The 25,664-nt window shown below is 40.3% G+C and overlaps 1 protein-coding gene across 3 annotated transcripts in view; it reads right to left on the bottom strand.

Moving 5' to 3' along the window:
* The window catches only part of FMNL2 (formin like 2), a gene marked incomplete at both ends in the record, with an annotated part of 311,376 nt that overhangs the window by 102,508 nt on the left and 183,204 nt on the right, over positions 1 to 25,664 (bottom strand). For all 3 annotated transcript variants that reach the window (XM_079710431.1, XM_079710433.1, XM_079710432.1), the window contains 2 exons: positions 1,271 to 1,347; positions 6,252 to 6,332. In XM_079710431.1, coding sequence (XP_079566557.1) covers positions 1,271 to 1,347; positions 6,252 to 6,332 — 158 coding nt within the window. The remainder of the gene's footprint in view (positions 1 to 1,270; positions 1,348 to 6,251; positions 6,333 to 25,664) is intronic.

The raw sequence follows: 25,664 nt of genomic DNA, 5'->3' as shown, positions 1-25,664 counted from the left end.
TGTGGAAGTCTCTCACCTTCTCTGGTCCCTAATTCTTTTAATTTGTAAAACGAGGGTCTAGGCAATCCTAAATTTCTCTTCCACTTCTATTTTCATGACACTCTGATCCACTGTTCTATAGCCCATTTTCTGGGACAAGGGTGATTATCAACCTTAGGTTAGAATCAGTTCATTTTCCAAATATTTCATTCTCAAGGTGCCAAACGTGAAATTATCCTTAAGGAAATGAATATTCTCACCCGGGCTATGGAGCTATAAATTAACCTTGCATTTCTATGACTTAAAAAAGCTTATTCTGAAATACTGCAGAAAATAACCATTTGAATGGCTTATACCAAACATACTCAGAAGTAGAAGTAAACTGCTACTTAGGTAATTATTTTACAAAGATGCTGAAAAACAAAAATGTAATATATATGTAAAACTTCATTTCCAATAGACCTATCACAGGGGAAAATTCTAAAAGATCTAAAGTCTATAGTCTTTCCCTTGCAAATCTCAAAGAATCAAATTCCGGAGGGGTTAAATGATTGCCAGATGTTAAACAGGTACTTTAGGAAGAACTGAAGCTATAAAATAAAATACTGACATCATTCTGCCTTAGAGAGAAACCATCTTATTTGAAGGTACTGTACAATTCTGATTATCTTGGGGGGTGGGTAATGAAGTTGTACTTGGCTTGAGGCAAAGCAACCATGCTGTTGTATGAAAAACTCTTCGAAATGCTTAGTGCAGAGATTCCCCAAACTTTACTTTCCAGTGTGGATTTACATTTCATGGTCCTGAAATTTGGGGATGTAGGAAGAAGAGACTCAGAATGAAGTATCTAAGTGCAAGGGGGTATGTCAAGTGACACCACTCCAGCTTCTGTCCCCTTCTGGCCAGGTAATTGAGAAAAGAATAAAGCAGCTTCAAGTAACTAACCAGGTCAAAGACCTCCAGGGAAGGCTTCAAGATCTTCCAGGATCTCAGTCTACATGACTTGTTGGGGGTTCCTGACTTCCCAGGGAATCACTATACACACACCATCACTGCATCCAAGCAGAGAACTTTACAATTAGTATGAACATCCCAAATCAAGGACTGTCTGTCCTGCTTCTGATTCTTGCACAGTGAGCAATTCAAGAACTAAAACAAAGGTTCCACCCATCTAAACCTCAGTCTCAACTAATAACGAACAGTAAGGAAGCTTAATTCTTTGGATATGATTCAGTCACTTTGTAAAGTGTCCAAAAGCTTTAGAGCTAAAATGTTCAGTGGGCACACTTACCCAATATGGTTGGTTCTTAAAGAAATTTCCAGTTCTCTTAGCACTTGTGTGGACTCTTGAACACGCCGTCTGAATTTCTGTAATTCAAGAACACATACTCTCACAAAACATATTTTAACAAGTGCTATAACTGCAGCTTACTTGTAATAAGTTTAACAGAATATGAAAATATCTCTGCTTCTAAAGTGGGCTTCTCACACATTTCTTTTTGCAAAGTACACAATTTTTTCTCATCGTAACAGTCAGCTTATGTGAAAGGACTGGGGAAAATGACTTATTTCATGTACTAAGTATCTCTGAGTAAGTAGCTTATTTTTTTCCCTACCCCACAATACAACAATACTCACTGACATACCTATGTTGGGGTCCCTAAAATCACCCGTTTCAATGATTCGTTAGGGCTCACAGGACTCAGCATATAGTTGTTCTTGCCGCTAGGATTTATTACATCAAAAAGATGCAAGGTATAATCAGCTAAGGGAAAAGGTGCGTGGGGTGAAGTCCAGAGGAAACCAGATACAAGCTTCCAAGAGTATTCGCCCATAGGAGTCATAAATGACAATATTCGTGCAATGCTGTCAACCAGGGAAGCTCACTAGACACTTAGTGGCTGGGGGTTTTACTGGGGGCTCATCACTTGAGCACTCTCTGCCTAGCACATACCAAAAGTGCAGCCTCCCAAAAGGAAAACCAGCATTCTGCATAAACCATGCAGTTGGCATCAACAGTTTGGGCACAGTGAGTCATTATTACCAGGGAATTCTGGGAACTCTCCCGAAATCCAGGTCCCCAGTTGCCAACCGAGAACCAAACTTGCAAGCAGGCCTTTCTAAGGTGGCAATCTCACACCTACTATGCTTGTTCTTTTCTGCATGACCTCCCGTGGAAGGTCCCTCCTCTAGACACCTCCCTTCTCCTTGAGGAATGTCCTTCCTCATTCCCCTGCCTATCAAAATCCCACGTGTCCTCCCAGAACTCCCTCAGGTCTCCCTTGCCCCAGTGAATCCTCCTCTGATAGTAAATGTACTCATTTCTCTATCCTCTCGACTCCAAATAATCTCCAAGGGATCACTGGGTTGCACTGCACACAAGTTCTTTGGAACACAATTTCCTACAAAAATATTTCTTGACAGTCACTAAAGTCTTAGGCCAGTCTGGAAGAAGGCCATTTGATGTGCAATGCCTTCTGAGAAGAGGTCTATGCTCTCTGTGCTAGAGACCCAAACCACCTTCAGGTTACTCTATTTTCAGGAAAAGCCTTTGAGAATCCTGGCTCAGGATATCAAGGATCCTTCTCCTCTGCGCTCCCATGACTGCAGAAGGAACAGGGTCATCCAGCTCCAAAGACAAAGGCATCCAAGGACAGGAAGGACAGGAGGAAGGTTGGAAAGGAGGACTCCGGGATGTGGGGAGTGGAGAGCCCTGCCACAGGCAGGCCCGGGTGCCCCAGGGAAGACTGGACCCCTGCTCAGCACTGACGGGCTCCTGCTACCCTCTTCCCTTCTGAAGACCCTTTACTTCTCCACCAGATGCTTCTCACCAGAGCAAAAAGTCTCAGTTTCCCGACTGCCACTCCTGAAGCACCCAAAGACCTTCTCAGGTGTGTAGCATCCCCAATATGTGAAATAAAAGCATCCCTGATACCATGAAAAAAGAGAGCCACCCCCTCTTTTGTCAAGAAAGGCTTAAGAAACAACAAAGAGTCATCCATAGGTTGGAGGGACATCCAAGCCCAGCGCTTCCTAGAGAGCCTTCCGGCAATGAGGACTGCCAATGAGGTAGGGTCTATGGCCACACAGCTGAGGAAACCATTTCCAGGTGTGCTGGATGCTCCAGAGGGGCCAGTCCCATGTCAGAGTCACAAGTCTTGGGCTGTCTGCACATGTGGCCTTTAGGAAAAGACTCAGCATTCCTAGCTACGCATTATGCATAGTTCTGATTCGTTCCCTGCCGACCTGTGCTGGTTCCCTAACTGAGCCTTATGCTTCCTCAGGGCAAGGTCATCCCTCACATACACTGTGAGCTACAAGGGCACCCAGTGTAGCACGGAGGACCTAACAGTGTGAAAGAGGATCTGCTGAAGGACTAAGAGGCATGTATCAAAACATAACTCAAAACACTGAGATAAGAGAGGCAACAACAATAGCAGATAACATTTATTAGGCTTTTACTACGAGACACTACACTTTTGCAACTGCAGGAAAACTGAGGTAGAACTAAACTGACTTCGCCCTGTATTCTATTCTCTTGGCAACCGTTTGAATTTCAGCTGGTGGACTTTGGACCGCAGAGAAATCTTGGCATCTACTTCCCTAACACATAATCAACGGCTGCCAACACTCTGCACTTGTACAACACACCCAGAATGCTTTAAAACACTTCAAAGGGAAATCATGCGACTGTGGGAACCAGCGAACAAGAGCTGGGTACCACTTATTAGCAGCGTTCACCCTTCCCCCAGCCCTCTCTGTACACGGCAGGCCCAGGGAGGAGCCCACGGAGACAGCTGAGCCCAGGAGACCCGTATAATAGGGTTTCTTTCACAACTGTAGGGCCCACAGAGGACCAGACTCCTTTCTTCATGGCCTGTCGCCTCTCCCCATGCCAGACATGAGCACATCCCCCCAAAACACAGACTGAGAGCCTCCTGGTATTAAATAAGGAGACTGGTTTGGAGAGATATCTAATTTAGGCTCTTCCTTCCCTGCCCTACAGGGTTTCACTTAAAACTACTTAGAAGAAAATCGAAATAGAAGATGCTTAAGAAATTTTTTTTAGAAGACAGCAAATTAAGTATCTTCAATTCAATGTGAACAAAAGATTAATGAATGAAGTGCTTGAGGACTCCAGATGCAGTTAAGGGTAAACTGCTCAGCTTAGACTGTCTGGCTAAAATGGAAAGCCTGATTGGAAATCTTTCTCCCTGACTCTAATTCAGCTGAGAATCATAAACTCATCTTAACTGCAAGCCATGTCTTACTCCAAGCAAAATCTCCTTTTTTCCAGGCTTTAAGTATGACAGTTATGGTGAGTGGAACAGATCATTTCCTACCGCCAGCTCCTGACAGAACTCTTACTAAAGCAGGGATGGTTGATACAACATCCATTTTATTTTTTTCTGAAAGCTGAATGACTGATCTTGAAAGATGAGGCTCAGGCCAAACTCGGCCATTCAGGTGAATACACACGGCTAGGGCAGAGATTTCAGGAATGAAGGTCAGCCCAGACAGACATCCTTTGTCTTGGGCCTCTTTATGAAGTTATTTGCGAGGAAGCAAAACACTTTCTGAGCAGCTGATTTGTTGTTGTTTTTCATTTTACATTCCCAGGAATAACTGTTCCGAGGAAGAACTGGGACTGGGCCAGGAAGAATCCGCCTCTTCTCTCCAACCATCTTCCTCCCCATGGGGCTTGAGGCTGGAGTCTAAGAAGCACTCTCTAGGAGTTTACGTATTTTCCTTTTTTAAAGAATTTGACAAACGTTGAGATAATTGTCAGGGGCTGGGACACTGAGTATACTCTCAGTCTTGTGTACAAATACGGCATTTCTGCCAGACTCAGCTCAGGATTAGCGTGCCTAATCCTGGGTCTGAGCTGTCCAGCCAGAAGGTTTACGAGTTGGGGGATTTCTGAAAATATTTCTCATACAGAATCTTGCTGCCCCTGTGCAAAAGAAATAGCCTGTTTTTTTTTTCTGGGTTGTGTTTTGTGTATATGGGTATGCCTTCCTTTAACCCTCTCTAATGTGATGAAATTGAAAGGTGCTATATCCTTGGGGAGGGAGACAAGAAAGAAACTAAGAATTAAGCAGCTGTCTCACTTAGCAGACCTGACAGAAGCTCTTTTAAAAAAAGAAATGTGTGTGCCGTAGTTATGAGGAGGGTATTAGGATACTTTGATAGGTACATTCTTAGAAGAGGAGGCTATGTCACATATGGCGCCTAGGCGACAGCAAAGGTCCACAACCCATTTGCATCATCACTCCTAGACTTTATTTCCGCCTGTCTGCATAGTAACTACAGGACAAAGGGCCAGGAAACGTCCAAAAGGAAATAATAGTTGTTCTCCTTTACTTGATTTCTTTCGGCAGGGGGTGGGCACAGTGTTTACAATGTAAGCAGAAGATGCAGAAAAAGGAGCTTAAAAAATATATCTCAGAGCCAAGAGCCCTGGAAATAGGAGCTAACTAGGAAAACTGCCTTTCTGCTCTCATGAGTCACACACTGAAACAACAGAGGGAATTCAGCTCAAGATATTTTCAGGGCAGCCTTGAAAGCAGGAGCTGTGGAAGGTCAACCGAAAAACAAGTGCTGTCTGGTGACTAGCCCTTTATCCATCTTGAGCAAGGGAGGCTCTGCCCTGAGACATCCCAGGACTGATCCAGGCCCCAGGGCTGTGCCAGGCTACATGCTTTACCACAAGGCATCAGTTTAAACCAATTGTGTGGCTGCACAAAGCAGGGCTTGTTTGTAAAAGGAGAGAGTCCGCTGAGAATGGAATCAACTATTCTCTCCTTACCTTCTTGGGGCCAGGGGCACGGCTGGGGCGGGGGAAGCCGCTAAAAGCATCAACACAGGATGTGAGTGCACAGCTGGGATGACAAAGCCCCAGTGATTTTTCAAGGTCTCTGGAAATGCACCAAGGCATGAAAGACAAGTATTCCCTTTGCTAGGCCTGTTTTTCTGGGGGCCTGAACACCTCTGGACTGAACCTACCGCCCTGTGTAATTGCAAATGGCAGCAACTCAATAACCATCAGAGGTACATGACTCCCAACTCAGGAAAGTACTTTTAAACACATTCTCAAGCGAGGACGGCTTTTTTCTTTGTCTTTTCATGTTGTCCGGCTCCAACAACTCCAAGGTTTTTTTCCCAGAGGCTCCGGCAGAGGCTATAATGGAGAGGAAGGAAGGTCTCCTCCAGGGCAGGAGGATTCTGCCTGCTAATGAGAAAGCAACAACACAAAGTGGAATCCATCTTACCTTCCGGGTAACAGCTGGATCCAGATAGCCTTTGAGCTTTTGAATGTAAGTATGGGGAGGGTTCTTCACCTGGAATCGTTCCTGCAGGAAGCACGAAAGAAAGTAAAAAGCATGAAAGCACTGAAGGCATGACAGTCAGCCATATTCACACAGATTATACTGATGACCCAAAGCCAAAACGCATCTGCCGCATGACCGTAGCCCTGCAAAGAGTCACTGATTTTGAATCTTTAAAGGTGTTCTTATCCCCTCTTTGCCTTATCCCCTCTTTTCAGTTTCAGAGGAAACTGAAACTCAGAGCAGATCAGTCCTTCCCTAAGATGATGCAGCAAGTCAGGGGTACAAGTAGATTCAAACCCATGTTTGCCCAACTCTAGAGTCTGACCTGCTTTCTCGGTGCAGCTCTGCAGCTCTCTTTCTGGGAATAATGTTCTGCCCAACCTGTGTTCAGGGACCTCTTTTAGCAGGTCTTCCATCTGTTGCATATTCTTTGAATATCTTCAGTGTTGGCAAATCTTTTTCTTTTGAATATTTATTTTATCTTTGAAAATACCAAAAATTTGTCTCAAACTAGATAAAACTAATTTGTTTTAAAAATGAGTAATGAGTCTATTCCCCAGAGACTGTGGTGAGTGTGTATTTGTGTGCATGTGTGTGACCATTAAAGTGTTCCTAAGGCAGTTTCCAAATCAGAAGACTTCAAAGTATTGTGAACAAAGACACAATCATTGAAATAAGCATATAGTGTGTGTATATATGTGTATATATATATATATATATATATATACACATACATATAACACGTATATGCCAAGGTGATATTTGAATGTGGATTTGGGGTGGGGCCCATGAATCTGCATTTCTAACAAGTTTCATGCTGGCACTGTGGATGGAGGGACCACACTTTGAGAAACTCATGCCCACCTGTATCAGGTTTTACAGACCATAATGTCCAAAGCAGAATAAGCAGTAGTAAGCTGGGCAAAATCCAAAGGCCCACACTATAGAATGGTAAGTATTATATTAGAGTCATATAATGATATATGACATTCTGATAAAAAAGAACACACTGTATTGCATGGTTCTATGTGGATGGATTGTTGAGACAAAAAAGAACAAATGATTTCTTTCACAAAAGAGGCAAAATTAAATATTAACTGTTATGGACACATATATAGGTGGTTTATTCACACACACACACACACACACACACACACACACACACACACACACACACTGGGGGAGATTTGCATTAAAATGATAGTCAAGGACCAAGGAAGGGGAAGGGGAATACAGATTGATCCTGAGAGGCCAGCAATGTTCTTTCCTGACCCTAGAAGTAGTTACACGGATGTTGGTTTTATATTACTTATTATGTTATTCTTAAGTTTCACAACCTTTACTGTATATACGCTATATTTAACACACCAAAAAAGTTTACATAAAGCAGCTCCAAAAGGAAAAAAAAGATTTGTCATGAAATCAGGACAATTCTTATCAGGTACTTTTCTGCATACAACTCAAAAGATGTTTTCCTAGTAATTCTTTTTAACCTGATTATTGCTTATGCTAGAATGAAATTTTTTAGGATTTTACAACACTGACAGTTGGCCAGTATGTTAAGCGTTTGTTTATCCCATATAAATTTGTATTTCTCCAACACAAGGAACCACAACATTCTTCCCAGTCCACTCAAGCCTTGCTCACTTACAGATTTAGAAATGCTTAAGATCATCTTACTATTATCAAAAGATCATCTTGTTAGTGAAAATATATATTTTATTATTGTTTAATACTACTCTAAAATAAAAGAAAGTGGCTTAGAGTGAGACACCTATCAATACTTCCCCTTTATTTAAAAATGATCATGGTAAATTTCATAGTATACAAACTATCTCTCAACGGAGCTGTTTTAAAAAAAGGTCAGCTTATTATTTCTAATTATTCCCCCCAATTTTCTATCCCACAAGCAATTTCTAATTAATGATTCACGCATATTCGACATCTCTGGCGCCATCACTGTGTCTATGTACCAAGTCCTAATTTTTTTAAACAAACACTATCACTTTACTAAGGGATCAGATAGGATCCAACGGCCACAGGGTTTTAGCAATAGCCCAGCTGAGGGCTAAAATAATCACAAAAAGTCCCCCCAAAAATGAACTGACAAGCTATCTAGAAACCAGTTACTATTTCCAATCTTGTGTATGAAAACAGCTGATGCCAGAGATATATTGGCATATAAATAAAATGCTTTTTAATAATACAATCCAATTACCCCAATTGTTTTTTTAATATATATATATATATATATATATATATATATATATATATATATATATATATATATATGGTATTTATTTATTTATTTATTTATTTATTTATTTTGCAGTACGCAGGCCTCTCACTGTTGTGGCCTCTCCCGTTGCGGAGCACAGGCTCTGGACACGCAGGCTCAGCGGCCATGGCTCATGGGCCCAGCCGCTCCGCGGCATGTGGGATCTTCCTGGACCGGGGCACGAAGCCATGTCCCCTGCATCGGCAGGCGGACTCTCAACCACTGCGCCACCAGGGAAGCCCCAATTACCCCAATTTTTAAAAATCCCATGACAGAGACAACTCACCCTGTGCTCCATTCTACTACAGCAAATACTACCTACCTCTAAATATAAAGTTCCTAACATATGAAACTCAATGAATTTTAACTGTGGCTAATGCAGCATTTGCTTGAGTACCTAAAATTTGAAATCTGTGGACAGTTACTGAGAGATTTCTAATGTTTGTTCTTGCAGGCAATGTCTTCACACCATAAGAGCCATATTTATTCCTTTAAAAATAACAAAATTTAAGGAATTTCCTGGCAGTCCAGTGGTTAGGACTCCATGCTTCCACTGCTGGGGGACTGGGTTCGATCCCTGGTCAGGAAACTAAGATCCCGCAGGGCACATGGTGCAGCAAAAAATAAATACATAAATAAATAAAACAAAATCTGGCTGAATAGCATATATAACATATTGACATTCACTCAATTAGTAAATTCTCTGTTTCTTACTTAAGATTGTGGTCACCCAGAGGGGCTTTCTCAAATAGACACATTTGCTGGTCCTGCTGACTTGATTAATTTCCTTATAATTAATCCCTTGAAATTATGGACAAGGTCTAAATTTAATAAACTCACACTTTTTCAAATGTGCTTAGCATTTGCTGCTGTGTTTGGGGCATTTTTTCTTCATGTGTGTGAGTAACTTACTAACATATTTCCAAGAAACAGAAAATGAAGAAAACGGATGCTTTAAAACACATCATACATCGTAGCTACTTCTCCAAAAACTGCACCTACCTCCAGGGATTTAAGTGAAACTCTTATGGAGGAAAAATACAAAGCCCCAACTATTTTCCTAAAACTTGGGGGTTGCTTGTCTAATCTCAAAAGGAGCTACTGTTTGAGTTAGAAATCCAGCACCTGGTGCACCAAACCTTTTCAGTCTGTCTGTCTTCAACATGGCCATTTGGACAACAGAAACATTTGGGGGAATACACTAGAGAATTCCAGCACCTTGCCAAAACACATTTATTTTGAAGAACTCTGGATGGATTATTGGCATTATACTTATTTAAATTAATAATTTTTTCCTCTAAGTATTAGAATTTTAGATTTTTCACTGAAACCCAAAATTGCCTTGGCTGGCAGATTTCCATCATCCTCACTTCTCGGACTGCTTCATACCCCACGTGCTATTTTCAATAATAATAATAGTTACCTGCTTGTCCAACATCACTGATAAGTGTAGCTTAATTAGATTAAGCCCCTAACTTGAGTTAAGTTATATAGAAATACTATTCTTAGGGATAAATCATGGTGATTTGTCAATAGGGATGGATAAGCAATCTGAAAGAGCTTTAAATATACAAATTTCTTTCAAAATATCTAATCATACAGCATCATCACCACTCTGACCTCTTGCCATTTATATCTTTTTTTTTTTTTTTTTTTTTGCGGTATGCGGGCCTCTCACTGTTCTGGCCTCTCCCATTGCGGAGCACAGGCTCCGGACCCGCAGGCTCAGCGGCCATGGCTCACGGGCCCAGCCGCTCCGTGGCATGTGGGATCTTCCCAGACCTGGGCACGAACCCGTGTCCCCCGCATCGGCAGGCGGACTCCATTTATATCTTTGTGTGACCAAACTTTATTCATGAAATGTTTCTGGATGAGAAATAAAAATGGCTCTGAGGGTTTTAATTATTCTCCAAAAACACTCAACGAACCAAGCCCAAAGCCATTTCCGAACATTCAGGACACTATGCTGACAAACTGCACTGAAAAAAGCGTGGGAGGAAAGAGAAGGGAGAACAGACCTTAAAATCTTCATGAAGCATCTGTGTCATTTGCAAACAGTTTAATAAATTAGAGTCTTAGGAATTCAATTTCTCTGGTAAGGAACAGAAAACTTCTCATTGCTAAAAGTGACTTAATTTATAAAAGCCCAGGAGCACAATTACCCTTTCATCTGGGGCAGCACTCCTTGTTTCTCAAACATTATTAACTTATCTTTTACTAACACTTTACAGTTTACCATATTCTTTTTTTTTTTTTTTTTTTTTTTGCAGTACGCAGGCCTCTCACTGTTGTGGCCTCTCCCGTTGAGGAGCACAGGCTCCGGACGCGCAGGCTCAGCGGCCAGGGCTCACGGGCCCAGCCCGCTCTGCGGCATGTGCGATGCTCCCGGAACAGGGCATGAACCCGTGTCCCCTGCATCAGCAGGCGGACTCTCAACCACTGCGTCACCAGGGAAGCCCTACAGTTTACCATATTCTTTAGGCCTCTTAACTTACTCAAGCTTCCCTATCTGCCAATTAGATGTTAAACTCCATTTTATAGATGAGGAAACTGAGGCTCAGAGAGTAAATGACTTGCCTTAAATCTCACACACACACACACACACACACACACATATACACACGGACACACCCCCCACCCCTGATCAAGGATTAAAACTCAAGTTTTTTGAGTCTCTAATTCTTGTTCTTTTCATTACAATGTAATAAGTGTACTCATCTTGCTTTAGATAGTTGTTTTTTTTTCACATCTTTATTGGAGTATAATTGCTTTACAATGGTGAGTTAGTTGCTGCTGGATAACAAAGTGAATCAGCTATACATATACATATATCCCCATATCTCCTCCCTCTTGCACCTCCTTCCCACCCTCCCTATCCCACCCCTCTAGGTGGACACACAGCACAGAGTTGATCTACCTGTGCTATGCGGCTGCTTCCCACTAGCTATCTATTTTACATTTGGTACTGTATATATGTCAGTGCTACTCTCTCACTTCATCCCAGCTTACCCTTCCCCCTCCCCGTGTCCTCAAGTCCATTCTCTATGTCTGCATCTTTATTCCTGTCCTGCCCCTAGATTCATCAGTACCATTTTTTTTTTCAGATTCTATATATATGTGTTAGCATAAGGTATTTGCTTTTCTCTTTCTGACTTACTTCACTCTGTGTGACAGACACTAGGTCTATCCACCTCACTACAGATAACTCAATTTCCTTTCTTTTTATGTCTGAGTAATAGTCCACTGTATATGTGTGCCACATCTTCTTTATCCATTCATCTCTCAGTGGATACTTAAATTGCTTCCATGTCCTGGCTATCATAAACAGTGCTGCAAGAACATTGTGGTCCATGACTCTTTTTGAATTATGGTTTTCTCAGGGTACATGCCCAGTAGTGGGATTCCTGGGTTGTATGGTAGTTCTATTTTTAGTTTTTTAAGGAACCTCCATGCTCTTCTCCATAGTGGCTGTATCCATTTACATTCCCACCAACAGTGCAAGAGGGCTCCCTTTTCTCCACACCCTCTCCAGCATTTATTGTTTGTAGATTTTTTGATGATGGCCATTCTGACTGGTGTGAGGTGATATCTCATCGTGGTTTTGATTTGCATTTCTCGAATGATTAGTGATGCTGAGCATCCTTTCATGTGTTTGTTGGCAAACTGTATGTCTTCTCTGGAGAAACGTCTATTTAGGATTTCTGCCCATTTATGAATTGGGTTGTTTGTTTTTTTGATATTGAGCTGCATGAGCTGCCTGTATATTTTGGAGATTAATCCTATGTCAGTTGCTTCATTTGCAAATACTTTCTCCCATTCTGAGGGTTGTCTTTTCATCTTGTTTATAGCTTCATTTTCTGTGCAAAAGCTTTTAAGTTTCATTAGGTCCCATTTGTTTATTTTTGTTTTTATTTCCATTTCTCTAGGAGGTGGGTCAAAAAGGATCTTGCTGTGATTTATGTCATAGAGTGTTCTGCCAATGTTTTCCTCTAAGAGTTTTATAGTGTCTGGCCTTATATTTAGGTCTTTAATCCATTTTGAGTTTATTTTTGTGTATGGTGTTAGGAAGTGTTTTAATTTCATTCTTTTACATGTAGCTGTCCAGTTTCCCCAGCACCACTTATTGAAGAGGCTGTCTTTTCTACATTGTATATTCTTGCCTCCTTTATCAAAGATAAGGTGACCAGATGTGCATGGGTTTACCTCTGGGCTTTCTATCCTGTTCCACTGACCTATATTTCTGTTTCTGTGCCAGTACCATACTGTCTTGATTACTGTAGCTTAGTAGTATAGTCTGAAGTCAGGGAGCCTGATTCCTCCAGCTCCGTTTTTCGTTCTCAAGATTGCTTTGGCTATTTGGGGTCTTTTGTGTTTCCATACAAATTGTTAAATTTTTTGTTCTAGTTCTGTGAAAAATGCCAGTGGTAGTTTGATAGGGATTGCATTGAATCTGTAGATTGCTTTAGGTAGTATAGTCATTTTCACAATGTTGATTCTTCCAATCCAAGAACATGGTATATCTCTCCATCTGTTTGTATCCTGTTTAATTTCTTTCATCAGTGTCTTATAATTTTCTGCATACAGGTCTTTTGTCTCCTTAGGTAGGTTTATTTCTAGGTATTTTATTATTTTTGTTGCAGTGGTAAACAGGAGTATTTCCTTAATTTCTCTTTCAGATTTTGTCATTAGTGCATAAGAATGCAAGAGATTTCTGTGTGTTAATTTTGTATCCTGCTACTTTACCAAATTCATTGATTAGCTCTAGTAGTTTTCTGGTAGCATCTTTAGGATTCTCTATGTATAGTATCATGTCATCTGCAAACAGTGACAGTATTACTTCTTCTTTTCCAATTTGGATTCCTTTTCTTTTTCTTCTCTGATTGCTATGGCTCCAACCACCAAAACTATGTTGAAGTGGTGAGAGTGGGCAACATTATCTTGCTCCTGATCTTAGAGGAAATGGTTTCAGTTTTTCACCATTGAGAATGATGTTGGCTGTGGGTTTGTCATATACGACCTTTATTATGTTGAGGTAAGTTCCCTCTAAGCCTACTTTCTGGAGAGTTTTTATCATAAATGGGTGTTGAATTTTGTCAAAAGCTTTTTCTGCATCTATTGAGATAATCATATGCTTTTTATCCTTCAGTGTGTTAATATGGTATATCACATTGATTGATTTGCATATATTGAAGAATCCTTGCATTCCTTGGATAAACCTGACTTGATCATGGTGTATGAGACTTTTAATGTGCTATTGGATTCTGTTTGCTAGTATTTTGTTGAGGATTTTTGCATCTATGTTCATCGGTGATACTGGCCTGTAGTTTTCCTCTTTGGGGACATCTTTAACTGGTTATGGTATCAGGGTGATGGTGGCCTCGTAGAATGAGTTTGGGAGTGTTCCTCCCTCTGCTATATTTTGGAAGAGTTTGAGAGGGATAGGTGTTAGCTCTTCTCTAAATGTTTGATAGAATTCGCCTGTGAAGCCATCTGGTCCTGGGCTTTTGTTTGTTGGAAGATTTTTAGTCACAGTTTCAAATTAAGTGCTTGTGATTGGTCTGTTTATATTTTCTATTTCTTCCTGGTTCAGTCTCAGAAGGTCGTGCTTTTCTAAGAATTTGTCCATTTCTTCCAGGCTGTCTATTTTATTGGCATATAGTTGTTGTAGTAATCCCTCATGATCCTTTGTATTTCTGCAGGGTCAGTTGTTACTTCTTTTTCATTTCTAATTCTGTTGATTTGAGTCTTCTCCCTTTTTTTCTTGATGAGTTTTGCTGAAGGTTTATCAATTTTGTTTACCTTCTCAAAGAACCAGCTTTTAGTTTTATTGATCTTTGCTACTGTTTCCTTCATTTCTTTTTCATTTATTTCTGATCTGATCTTTATGATTTCTTTCCTTCTGCTAACTTTGGGTTTTTTTTGTTCTTCTTTCTCTAATTGCTTTAGGTGTAAGGTTAGGTTGTTTGAGATTTTTCTTGTTATTTGAGATAGAATTGTATTGCTATAAACTTCCCTGTTAGAATTGCTTTTGATGCATCCCATAGGTTTTGGGTCATCGTGTTTTCATTGACATTTGTTTCTAGGTATTTTTTGATTTCCTCTTTGATTTCTTCAGTGATCTCTTGATTATTTAGTAGCATATTGTTTAGCCTCCATGTGTTTGTATTTTTTTACAGATTTTTTCCTGTAATTGATATCTAGTCTCATAGCATTGTGGTCAGAAAGGATACTTGATACGATTTCAATTTTCTTAATTTACCAAGGCTTGATTTGTGACCCAAGATACGATCTATCCTGGAGAATGTTCCATGAGCACTTGAGAAGAATATGCATTCTGTTGTTTTGATATGGAATGTCCTATAAACATCAATTAAGTCCATCTTGTTTAACGTGTCATTTAAAGCTTGTGTTTCCTTATTTATTTTCATTTTGGATGATCTGTCCATTGGTGAAAGTGGGGTGTTAAAGTCCCTAGTGTGTTACTCTTGATTTCCCCTTTTATGGCTGTTAGCATTTGCCTTATGTATTGAGGTGCTCCTATGTTGGGTGCATAAATATTTACAATTGTTATATTGTCTTCTTGGATTGATCCCTTGATCATTATGTAGTGTCCTTCTTTGTCTCTTGTAATAGTCTTTATTTTAATGTCTACTTTGTCTGATATGAGAATTGCTACTCCAGCTTTCTTTTGATTTCCATTTGCATGGAATATCTTTTTCCATCCCCTCACTTTCAGTCTGTATTTGTCCCTAGGTCTGAAGTGGGTCTCTTGTAGACCACATATAGGCGGGTCTTGTTTCTGTATCCATTCAACCAGTCTGTGTCTTTTGGTTGGAGCATTTAAACCATTTACATTTAAGGTAATTATCAATATGTATGTTCCTATTACCATTTTCTTAATTGTTTTGGGTTTGTTTTTGTAGGTCTTTTTCTTCTCTTGTGTTTCCTGCCTAGAGAAATTCCTTTAGCATTTGTTGTAAAGCTGGTTTGGTGGTGCTGAATTCTCTTAACTTTTGCTTGTCTGTAAAGGTTTTAATTTCTCCATCAAATCTGGATGAGATTCTTGCTGGGTAGAGTAATCTTCATCATAGTTTTTTCCCTTTCCTCACTTTAAATATGTCCTGCCACTCCCTTCTGGCTTGCAGAGTTTCTGCTGAAAGATCAGCTGTTAACCTTATGGGGATTTCCTTGTATGCTATTTGTTGCTTTTCCCTTGCTGCTTTTAATATTTTTTTGTATTTAATTTTTGATCGTTTGATTAATGTGTGTCTTGGCATGTTTCTCCTTGGATTTATCCTGTATGGGACTCTCTGCACTTCCTGGACTTGATTGACTATCTCCTTTCCCATGTTAGTGAAGTTTTCAACTATACTCTCTTCAAGTATTTTCTCAGACCCTTTCTTTTTCTTTTCTCTTTCTGGGATCCCTATTATTTGAATGTTGGTGCATTTAATGTTGTCCCAGAGGTCTCTGAGACTGTCCTCGATTCTTTTCATTCTTCTTTCTTTATTCTGCTCTGTGGTAGTTATTTCCACTATTTTATCTTCCAGGTCATATATCCGTTCTTCTGCCTCAGTTTTTCTGCTATTGATTCCTTCTAGAGAATTTTTAATTTCATTTATTGTGTTGTTCATCATTGTTTGTTTGCTCTTTAGTTCTTCTAGGTCCTTGTTAAACGTTTCTTGTATTTTCTCCATTCTATTTCCAAGATATGGATTATCTTTACTATCATTACTCTGACTTCTTTTTCAGATAGACTGCCTATTTCCTCTTCATTTGTTTGGTCTGGTGGGTTTTTACCTTGCTCCTTCATCTGCTGCATATTTCTCTGTCTTCTCATTTTGTTTAACTTACTGTGTTTGGGGTCTCCTTTTCACAGGCTGCAGGTTCATAGTTCCCATTGTTTTTGGTGTCTTCCCCCAGTGGGTGAGGTTGCTTCAGTGGCTTGTGTAGTCTTCCTGGTGGAGGGGATTGGTGCCTGTGTTCTGGTGGGTAGGGCTGGATCTTGTCCTTCTGGTGGGCAGGGCCATGTCCAGTGGTGTGTTTTGGGGTGTCTGTGAACTTAGTGTGACTTTAGGCAGCCTCTCTGATAATGGGTGGGCTTGTGTTCCTGTCTTGCTAGTTGTTTGGCATGGGGCGTCCAGCACTGGAGCCTGCTGGCCATTGGGTGGAGCTGGGTCTTAGTGTTGAGATGGAGGTCTCTGGGAGAGCTCTTGTCAATTGATATTATGTGGGGCTAGGAGGTCTCTAGTGGTCCAATGTCCTGGGCTCAGCTCTCCCACCTCAGAGACTCAGGCTTGACACTGGCCGGAGGACCAACACCCTGCTAGCCACATGGCTCGGAAGAAAAGGAAGAAAATAAAGGAAAAAAAAAGAAAAAGAACAGATAGAACCCCAAAGCAAAACTCTGACATGTCGACCTCCACATGGAAAAATCCTTTCTTTGTGTGAATAAAGGTGGCCTTCGAGGTCCAGATTTTAGGGAACTGTCTCCTGGTCCCAAGGACAGTCACGGCTTCAGCCAGTGGGGGCCCCCTCCAGAGCCGGCAGCCTCAGTGAGGCCACCCTCCCCTTGGGCTCCGGGGCAGCTCTGTGACAGCAGAGGGGAGAGACCCCAAGCCAGGAGTTCCAGCCTAGAGTAAGTTTTTAAAAGACAAAAAACATGTTCTACTTTTCCTTGAGTCTCAGTATGTAGATGAATACTCAGCACCCAGTCCTTAATAATGTTCAAAGAATTAAACTTCTTTTAAATGTCATATAGAAGTCACTTCTCACATAAATTACGAGTAAGTTTTTAAAGTTTAAAAGTACTCAGAGAGACTGTAAACACTCTGTACAAGGCATACACCCAGTGGATTCTGTGCTAGATATGTCAGCCAAACTCATGTCATAGTAAAAGGACATTTGCTGATAAGCTTGTGTTGTACCTCTCACGGCTCTGAAACTGCCAGTGCCTTCCATAATCATACGTTTCTCATTAACTCAATCCACTAAGGCTTACACCAGCCTCCCCTCTCCCCACTGGCCACTAGGAAAGTCACTCTGCCTATACACAGGCCAGCCCTGCAGCTAAGGAAAAAAACAAAGCATTGATTGGATTCCATTTAATGACCAAGGTTCAAATCTACGGCAACTCAAATTAGAAAACAAGGCCATTCGTGTAATGACCTATATGGGAAAAGAATCTAAAAAAGAGTGGATATATGTATATGTATAACTGATTCACTTTGCTGTACAGCAGAAACTAACAAAACATTGTAAATCAACTATAGTCCAATAAAAATTTTAAAAAAGAAAAGAAAACCAGGCCATTCTTAAAAGGAGCTTAAATGAAGGGCTGTGACAGGGAAGTGCTAGATTTGTTGGGCAAGTCACAGTACATGGAACTCTTCAGCTATGCTACAACATGGCCTTCTCTATGAGACACAGGCAGGCAGTCTTGGTTCCTTTCTGACCAGCTGAACTGTTTCTCTGGGGCCTCCCTCCACACCCCCCTTTCCCCACCTAAATCTAATAAACTCTGTCATTGAAAGCCTTTTTGCATAAAGATTTGGAACTGGACATTCCACTCATCTAGCACAACATTTCTGATCCTTTGCATCCTTTCTATCCATGTGTATAATTACAGGAGAAATTACTTAACTGAGGTTATTTTGGCATTGGCTGGACTTACAACAAGCATGTCATAGGCATTTCTGCTCCATAAATTCTACTTGGATAAGCAGCTCCAAATTCAAACAGAATTTCACTCAAGTTTATCTTATATCTTCATAGTCTGAGGTTTAAGAAAAGAAATTATAGTGAGTCTCTGGGAAATGAATGGCTTGTGGGGGACACACTTAGTGTTGAGTTTCTTCCCTGTTTGGGAAAGTCACAGGGTCACTGGCTCTATTTCAATAGTGGATTAAGCAAAGCTACACAAACTGCTTAAACACCCTTAGGGATGAATTAGACATCACCATCATTATACCATTATTAATGTTTCATTATTCTGCTCCTGTAATAAATTTAGATGGTGAAAGTTCAAAGGGCTTTGCTTTTGTGCATATAAGCTCACTAAGCTTGATTTTTCTTCCTAGAAGCTGAAAGTAGTTGGCCTTCCTTCGCCAAGGCTGAGTAAGCAAACTGTTGTCTCTAAATGAGCTCTAATTACAACCAGCATCATTGTCATTAGTGAGTACTAATTTGCAGGACTTAGCTTGGTGCTAAATGCTCTTCAGAGCTACACTGACAGGAATAATCTCTGTCCTCCAAGGGTTTACCTTCTAAAATGGAGAACGCTGAAAAGAGTAGATGAGGAGGAGGAAAGACAAAAATAAAATATTGCATTAATATTGTATATAGACAGAAGTGAAGTGATTTACACAATATAGCAAAGGCCAGGAAAGAGTGCATGTGTGGGAGGAGGAGGTGCCAGGACCAGAAATCAGGTTCCTAAGCAGGGAAACTAAGGTTAGCCATAACATCTCAGCTCTCACAGCGGCAACAACTTATACACACATGAAGAAAATGTATGCAAACAGAGCCAGATTCCCCCCAGGAATTGAGAGTACCAAAGTCCCCAAGGGAATGCATATTCCACGTTTCCCAAAAAGAAAAAAACAAATTCTGACACTTTGGAAAGGCTGCCAGATGACTACCCCACCTACAGAAAGTATGCATATGAAAGAAGAGGACAATTAAGAGAAAATGAAGAAAAAGTATTAAGACTCTACCTACTTATAACAACTGATGGCCAAGAAATCACGTTCAGATGGGATTCTAATTTTGTCTAATGACTACCAGAGGCAGCTAGTGCCAGCTGTGCTAGTATTTAGAAGGATCCCTGCAGTTATTATTGGATGAAAACATTTTGCTAGACAAGTCCCTGCCTCTGAACATCTTAAATCTTGCTATCACATTTAGGTCTCCTGTTTCCAGGCACTAACATGAAAAATGTCAAGGTGAAAAGACAAAAAAATTTTTTTTGGTCATTTCATTCTTCCATTCATCCAGAACACATTATGCAAGACACCATGTAAAAAGCACAAAACGAAACAAATTCGATGCCAAAGCATTAAATCTCATCTCTGAGATACAACAGACATTTATGTAATACAAAGCAGAATATGATAAGAGCCATATGGGATCCTCTGGAAGTTCAAAGAAAGGTAAGGCTCTTTCCAACCGAGATGATCAAAGGAACTTCCCTGAAGAAACTGGCTTTTGAATTGTGTTTTGAAGGACAGGCAGCATATAGATATCCTGGGACTGTGTGAGAGGCAGGAGTCAGAGACTTCCACATGGGGGAACATGGGAACAAAGGCAGAGAAGCACAGGGCATGTGCCAGCAACTTCAAGGCTTTAGCTGGGTGCCAGTAACACAGTTTATGAAAGGCAATGGCACAAAGGATCTAAACGGTAAGTTGGAAAGGACAAAGGCAGATGTCAAATAATAAGCTAATGCGTACAGAACAGACAACAGGGAGTCAATGAGGAGTTCTGAATAGTGGAAGAACATACAGTTAATACCATGCAACTCCCCTTTCTCCATTCCCAACTTTAAAAGTTGGCCATTTCTGCACTTAAGACTAGTGCAGAAAAATCAGCATGTCAGATGCATTCCACAGCCACAGTTTCTTGGAGGGCCGTGAAGCATTCTTCAGCTCTGAATATGAAATCATTTTCCTAGTCTGAGAGGAGAGGACAACTTTCCAAGTGTTCCATTACAGCTCTCAGACTGAAAATAACTTTTGATGAGACTTTTCCAAATGATTTCCTTTATTTAGACTAGCAAAAGTCTCTTTTAGTTCAACAGGTCTTTCCTAATAAAAACATCCTATAATTCATTCTTTAATATTAATTTGGCTTCTTTAATCCTATTCATAGTTCATCATTTTCCCCTATTTAAAGTGTTTTTATTGAATTTGTTGAATTTGTAAGGAAGGAAGCCATACTAATAAAGTTAAACTAAAACAGCCTTCCACAGCAAAGATGATGAGTTAAATATCCAAGTGTTAAAACAACATAAAGTAGTATTTGTATTACCTAGTCGAAATTCTTGGCTACTACACCTTAATAAATAATTTAAATTATTTTCTGAAAGATAGTGTTAAAGGTCAACCTCAGTCTAGCCTGTATGCCTTAAATTGGCTATCTGATTCTTCATTTCCTGTAACAGCATTCCCAAGTTTACAGAAGATGATCATACAATAAAGTTTATTTCAAACAGCATCACCAAGTTGTCTGGGTCAGCTCAGGCAATTTAATTGTTTTAAGGGGGGTTCAGGGGATCTGTAATTCCATTTGTATTACCAGGCAAGAAGGCAGGCAATGCGATGTTCATTTTGGCAAAAGATAACCTAAACTCTTCATATCAGACTGAGCCCCAGGCCTCTTGCTCTAGCTGCTAATGCCGAATAGCATTTCTGAGAGAGCATTTACATCAAGCTGCCAAAAGGGATTCCTTTAAAAAAGAATAATTCCCCCCTTGTTTAGCTAACCTTCTCCCCATTTTCTGTCCCTCTTTCAGTCCCTGTGGGATAGGCCAGCATCTTTTCTCCCCACTATAAAAATTGTATGACAAAGGGAACCTCTGGAAGAGGAAAGATGTAAACTCACTTCTGGGTTCAGACTCAATTTTCCATGTCTCCAGAGATACTAAACTCTAGAAAGCTCAACATATAGAGAGCTGGCATCTGCTCCTCTCACTGCTTCTCCAGCGTTTTAGAATCAAGAAATTGGAGGCCTGGAGTAAGTCTTAATGGAAGAGAAACTTGCTTTCTGGAGGGAAACTAAAACTTGTCTTCTTTTTAATAGCAACTAACTCAGGTTTGGCAACTTCAAGAAAAGGACAACAGTCCCTTTAAACTCTCAAGGAGATTCTGAAGAACCTAGGGGCAGGACAGGAATAAAGACGCAGACGTATGGAATGGACTTGAGGACATGGGGAGTGGGAAGGGTAAGTGGGACGAAGTGAGAGAGTGGCATGGATATATATACACTACCAAATGTAAAAGAGATAGCTAGTGGGAAGCAGCCGCAAAGCACAGGGAGATCAGCTCAGTGCTTTGTGTCCACCTAGAGGGGTGGGATAGGGAGGGTGGGAGGGAGACGCAAAAGGGAGGAGATATGGGGATATATGTATATGTATAGCTGATTCACTTTGTTATACAGCAGAAACTAACACACCATTGTAAAGCAATTATAGTCCAATAAAGATGTTTAAAAAAAATCTCAAGGAGAAGATAACTCAGAGACAATTTTTTTTTAATTTGGCAAGAATGCATGTCCCAAAGCCAATTCATGCCTGGCCTGGCCCCCTGCTGGAACTCAGAACAGACTGGTACTATAAACCATTTAGAATCCTTTCCAGACTCCAAGTATCACAGGAGGTATCTGTTTGGGGAGAACTCAGACCCATACCCTCTCTCACTTTACTCTTTGCTTTCCCTCACCTATACAACTAAATGCTTATTCAATGAATAAATTAATGAATACATAAATAAAGGCAAATTTTAAAATTGAATACAACCTAAAACAAATGAAACTATCAGACTATCAAAATTAGTAATCATAGCAGAGACTAGCTGTTTACTAACACTTTCTTCTCTTTCCTGGGTATTCAGCCAGCCTATATTTCTCATCCTCCTTGGCAGGCCTAGCCAAAAAAATAAGACTATAACACATGCCACTTTCAAACCTGGCCCAAAAAAACTCTCCAGGTGTCCACCTGCATTTTCTTTCTTCCTTTGATTGCAAAGCTGAAACTTTATGTTGAAAACAGCCTCAAGTGGATCCCTGATTAATTCTGTGTAATTTAACCTCCAATGATCAACAATACCAACTTGGATTGTTATGTGAACGACAAGCTTGTTTTGTAAATCATTATGTGTCTTGGCATCTATAGTGGGTTGAATGGTGTCCCCCAACCCAAAATATTGTCCATGTCCTAACCCCTGAACCAGTGAATGTGACCCTATTTGGAAAAAAGGGTCTTTGTGGATACAATGAAGTTAAGGATCTTGAGATGAGATCACCCTGGAGTATCCAGGTAGGCTCATACCCAGTGACAAGTATCCTTATAAGAGACAGAAGAGAAGGATCAGATACAAGGAGAAGAGTTTGGGAAGGCCATGTGAAGACGGAGGCAGAGACTGAAGTTATGCAGCCACAGGCCAAGGAACGCCAGTAGACACCAGAAGCTGGATGAGACAAGAAGGATTCTCCCCTGGAGCCTTTGGAGGGAACACAGCCCGGCAGACAGCTTGATTCCAGACTTCTGGCCTCCAGAACTGTGACAAAACCCTTTCTGTTGTTTTAAGCCATGGAGTTTGTGGTCATTTGTTATGACAGCCCTAGGAATCTCACACAGCATCTGTTTGTTATCTATCATTACTCTAACTTATACTGGAAGTTAATAACAGAAAAGGTATCAACATCAAGTGACTTTAAATGACAGTGCTGGCACATCTTTAATAGGATGCATTCTGAGGACACAAAGGTACAAAAAAATTTATCCTTCACCTAGTAACTTTAGTTAGTAATATTTTAGTTAGTAATGATATTGGTAGTTGTTATTTTGAAATTTTTAACATTATAGGAAAAGACAAATAATTGATGTTAGGAATCAAATATTTCAATGAAAAAAGGTGATAATTATAAAATCAAAAAAATAAGTGAATTAATATTAAAAATTGATTTGGAAATATCAATTTGAACTCATAATGATTAGACATACATTTTCAAGGTCCAGACACTTAAACCGAGACACAAATTCACCCAGCAGCTGTGACAACCTAATAATATGATGACTTCTAATACCATCCCCTGGGAAAAAGAATAGGGCTCCTTGAAGAAATGTCTTATTCTAGGTCAGGTGCAAGGAAAGTACAAGTTAAGCTGAAGAAATGATTTTTGCACCATACAAAAAGCTTGTAAGGATTAATAGGATCATGTCAAAGGGAGAGAGGAGCCAGCACGAAGGAGCTCCCAAATGTTAAAATGTCGTTAATGTGAGCACCCCCCCAAAAAAAATCTCCTATTGATTGTGACACACTGACTACTAAAATCCATGAGTTCATGATGATATTCACAAAAGGAAGCTAAAGAAAACATTGATCACCTTTTGAGGTATCTACTAAACTAAGCCCTTACTTTGAAAATGACAGTTGAGGGAAAGAATTACAGGAATAATTAATTCCAGGGTAAACCAGCACCAGGTGAAAGCTCTAGTTGCTGGCTTAATGTTGAAGGGAAATAAAATTAGAAAATCGGGTTTGTTTTTCTTCCTGCAACTCCTAATGAAACTGATTCAGCCAAAAATTATCAATTGGTTTTAAAACTCACTAGGTACAAGGCTGATAGGTAACGAGACGTATATATGATGCCAAAGTAACACTCCACAGACTCCCTTCTGCCTAAGGGAAAAACATACAACAGAGGAATCAGGTTGTCATCTGATCCTTTGACCTTTATTATCTAATGGTGAGACATCAGACATTATTTGTCTCTTATATTCCAGACAAAGACGTTCAACATCAATCTATCATATCTTTACATCTAACTTCTGGTTAACAGGAAATTCAGGAGCTCAGACACCTCTAGGAAACAATCAGGTAAATACAGGAAACAAGATTTCCTACAAAATGGCTTGCCTGGTCGCTTTACTATATGAGCATCATGAATAAAAGTCTGTTCTAGATTAAAAGAGACTTAAAGAACATAACTGCCAGATGTAGTGTGTGATTGATTCTGGACTAGTTTGAACAAAACCAGGTGGGAAGAACATTAAGAAAACTGAGAAATATGAACCAGGCAGTAGACGATATTAAGAAATTATTACTCATTTTAATTGTGATGACTTTATTTGGATACAAGAGAAAATTCTCATTTTTGTAAGATGCATAGTGAATTTTTTAAAGATAAACTAGAAAACAAAACACCAACCAAAAAATCCAACTAACGCATAGTCAAAAGGAGGATTACACAGAAGGGAAAGACCAAATATCAAAACGATGAAAGAAAAATACTAAGGGTTTGAAAGATAGAATTTAAAAACAATTAAACAGATCCCAAAACCTAATAATGATTTTAAACTAAATAGCATTTCAACATACCACAGAACTATGGAAGTACAGTAAAACTGCAAACAACTTAACACCAAATAATATTAAATATAGTAATAATGTCAGCTAGCCAGAGGAATGAATAAGGGGGAGAGGGCAGGGAGATGGCTGTCTGCTGTCCCGACAGCTGGGAAAGCCTCAATGAAGTGAGCTGGGCTAAATGTAGAATCAAAGCCTGGAACTGGGGGATAGAGGCTAAAGGCAGATTAAATCGGGAGTCTTGGAGCAAGAGGAGAGGGGTTAGAGCAAGGCGAAGGCTACTGCTGCATCACCATCTTTTCCTTCTGCTTCTTTCCCACTATCTATGCTACCCATACACTGCTCCAATGACTAACATGACAGCCGACACGGAAGCAGGCTACAGCCATCCTTCCCACCCTCCCTTGTCACGACTCATTTATTTCCCTTGGGGCTCCAAGGACAAGCCCTCATTAACTGAATCTGATGGTCTACAAGAAATAATTTATCAGTATCCAGTAATATTTGCTTACCTGGCAGAGAAGAGCTCTAACTGGCTCACAAAAACATGAACAGTTAAAAAAACAAATCACAGAGATATATGTGTGCTCTTCAAGATTTTAGGAAATTTGATTCCAGTGGCAAATTGGCTTAGTAAGTTATCCAGTAAGTAACTTTCTTGTCTTTCAGAAGAAATAGTATTAGAAAGTAAGTGAAGGGTTTAAAAATAATTATATTCTTTTTTTTTTTTTTTTTGCGGTACGCGGGCTTCTTACTGTTGTGGCCTCTCCCATTGCGGAGCACAGGCTCCGGACGCACAGGCTCAGTGGCCATGGCTCACGGGCCCAGCTGCTCCGCGGCATGTGGGATCTTCCCGGACCGGGGCACGAACCCGTGTCCCCTGCAACGGCAGGCGGACTCTCAACCACTGCGCTACCAGGGAAGCCCAATAATTATATTCTTAATGATTAAATACATTCAAATGGTCTGGGTCAGTTGTGTTGAAAAAGA

This window comes from Hyperoodon ampullatus (assembly GCF_949752795.1).
Source record: "Hyperoodon ampullatus genome assembly, chromosome: 8".
Lineage (NCBI taxonomy): Eukaryota > Metazoa > Chordata > Mammalia > Artiodactyla > Ziphiidae > Hyperoodon > Hyperoodon ampullatus.
The sequence above is the reverse complement of the archived record's forward strand: the minus strand, read 5'-3'. Positions and strand labels throughout refer to the sequence as shown.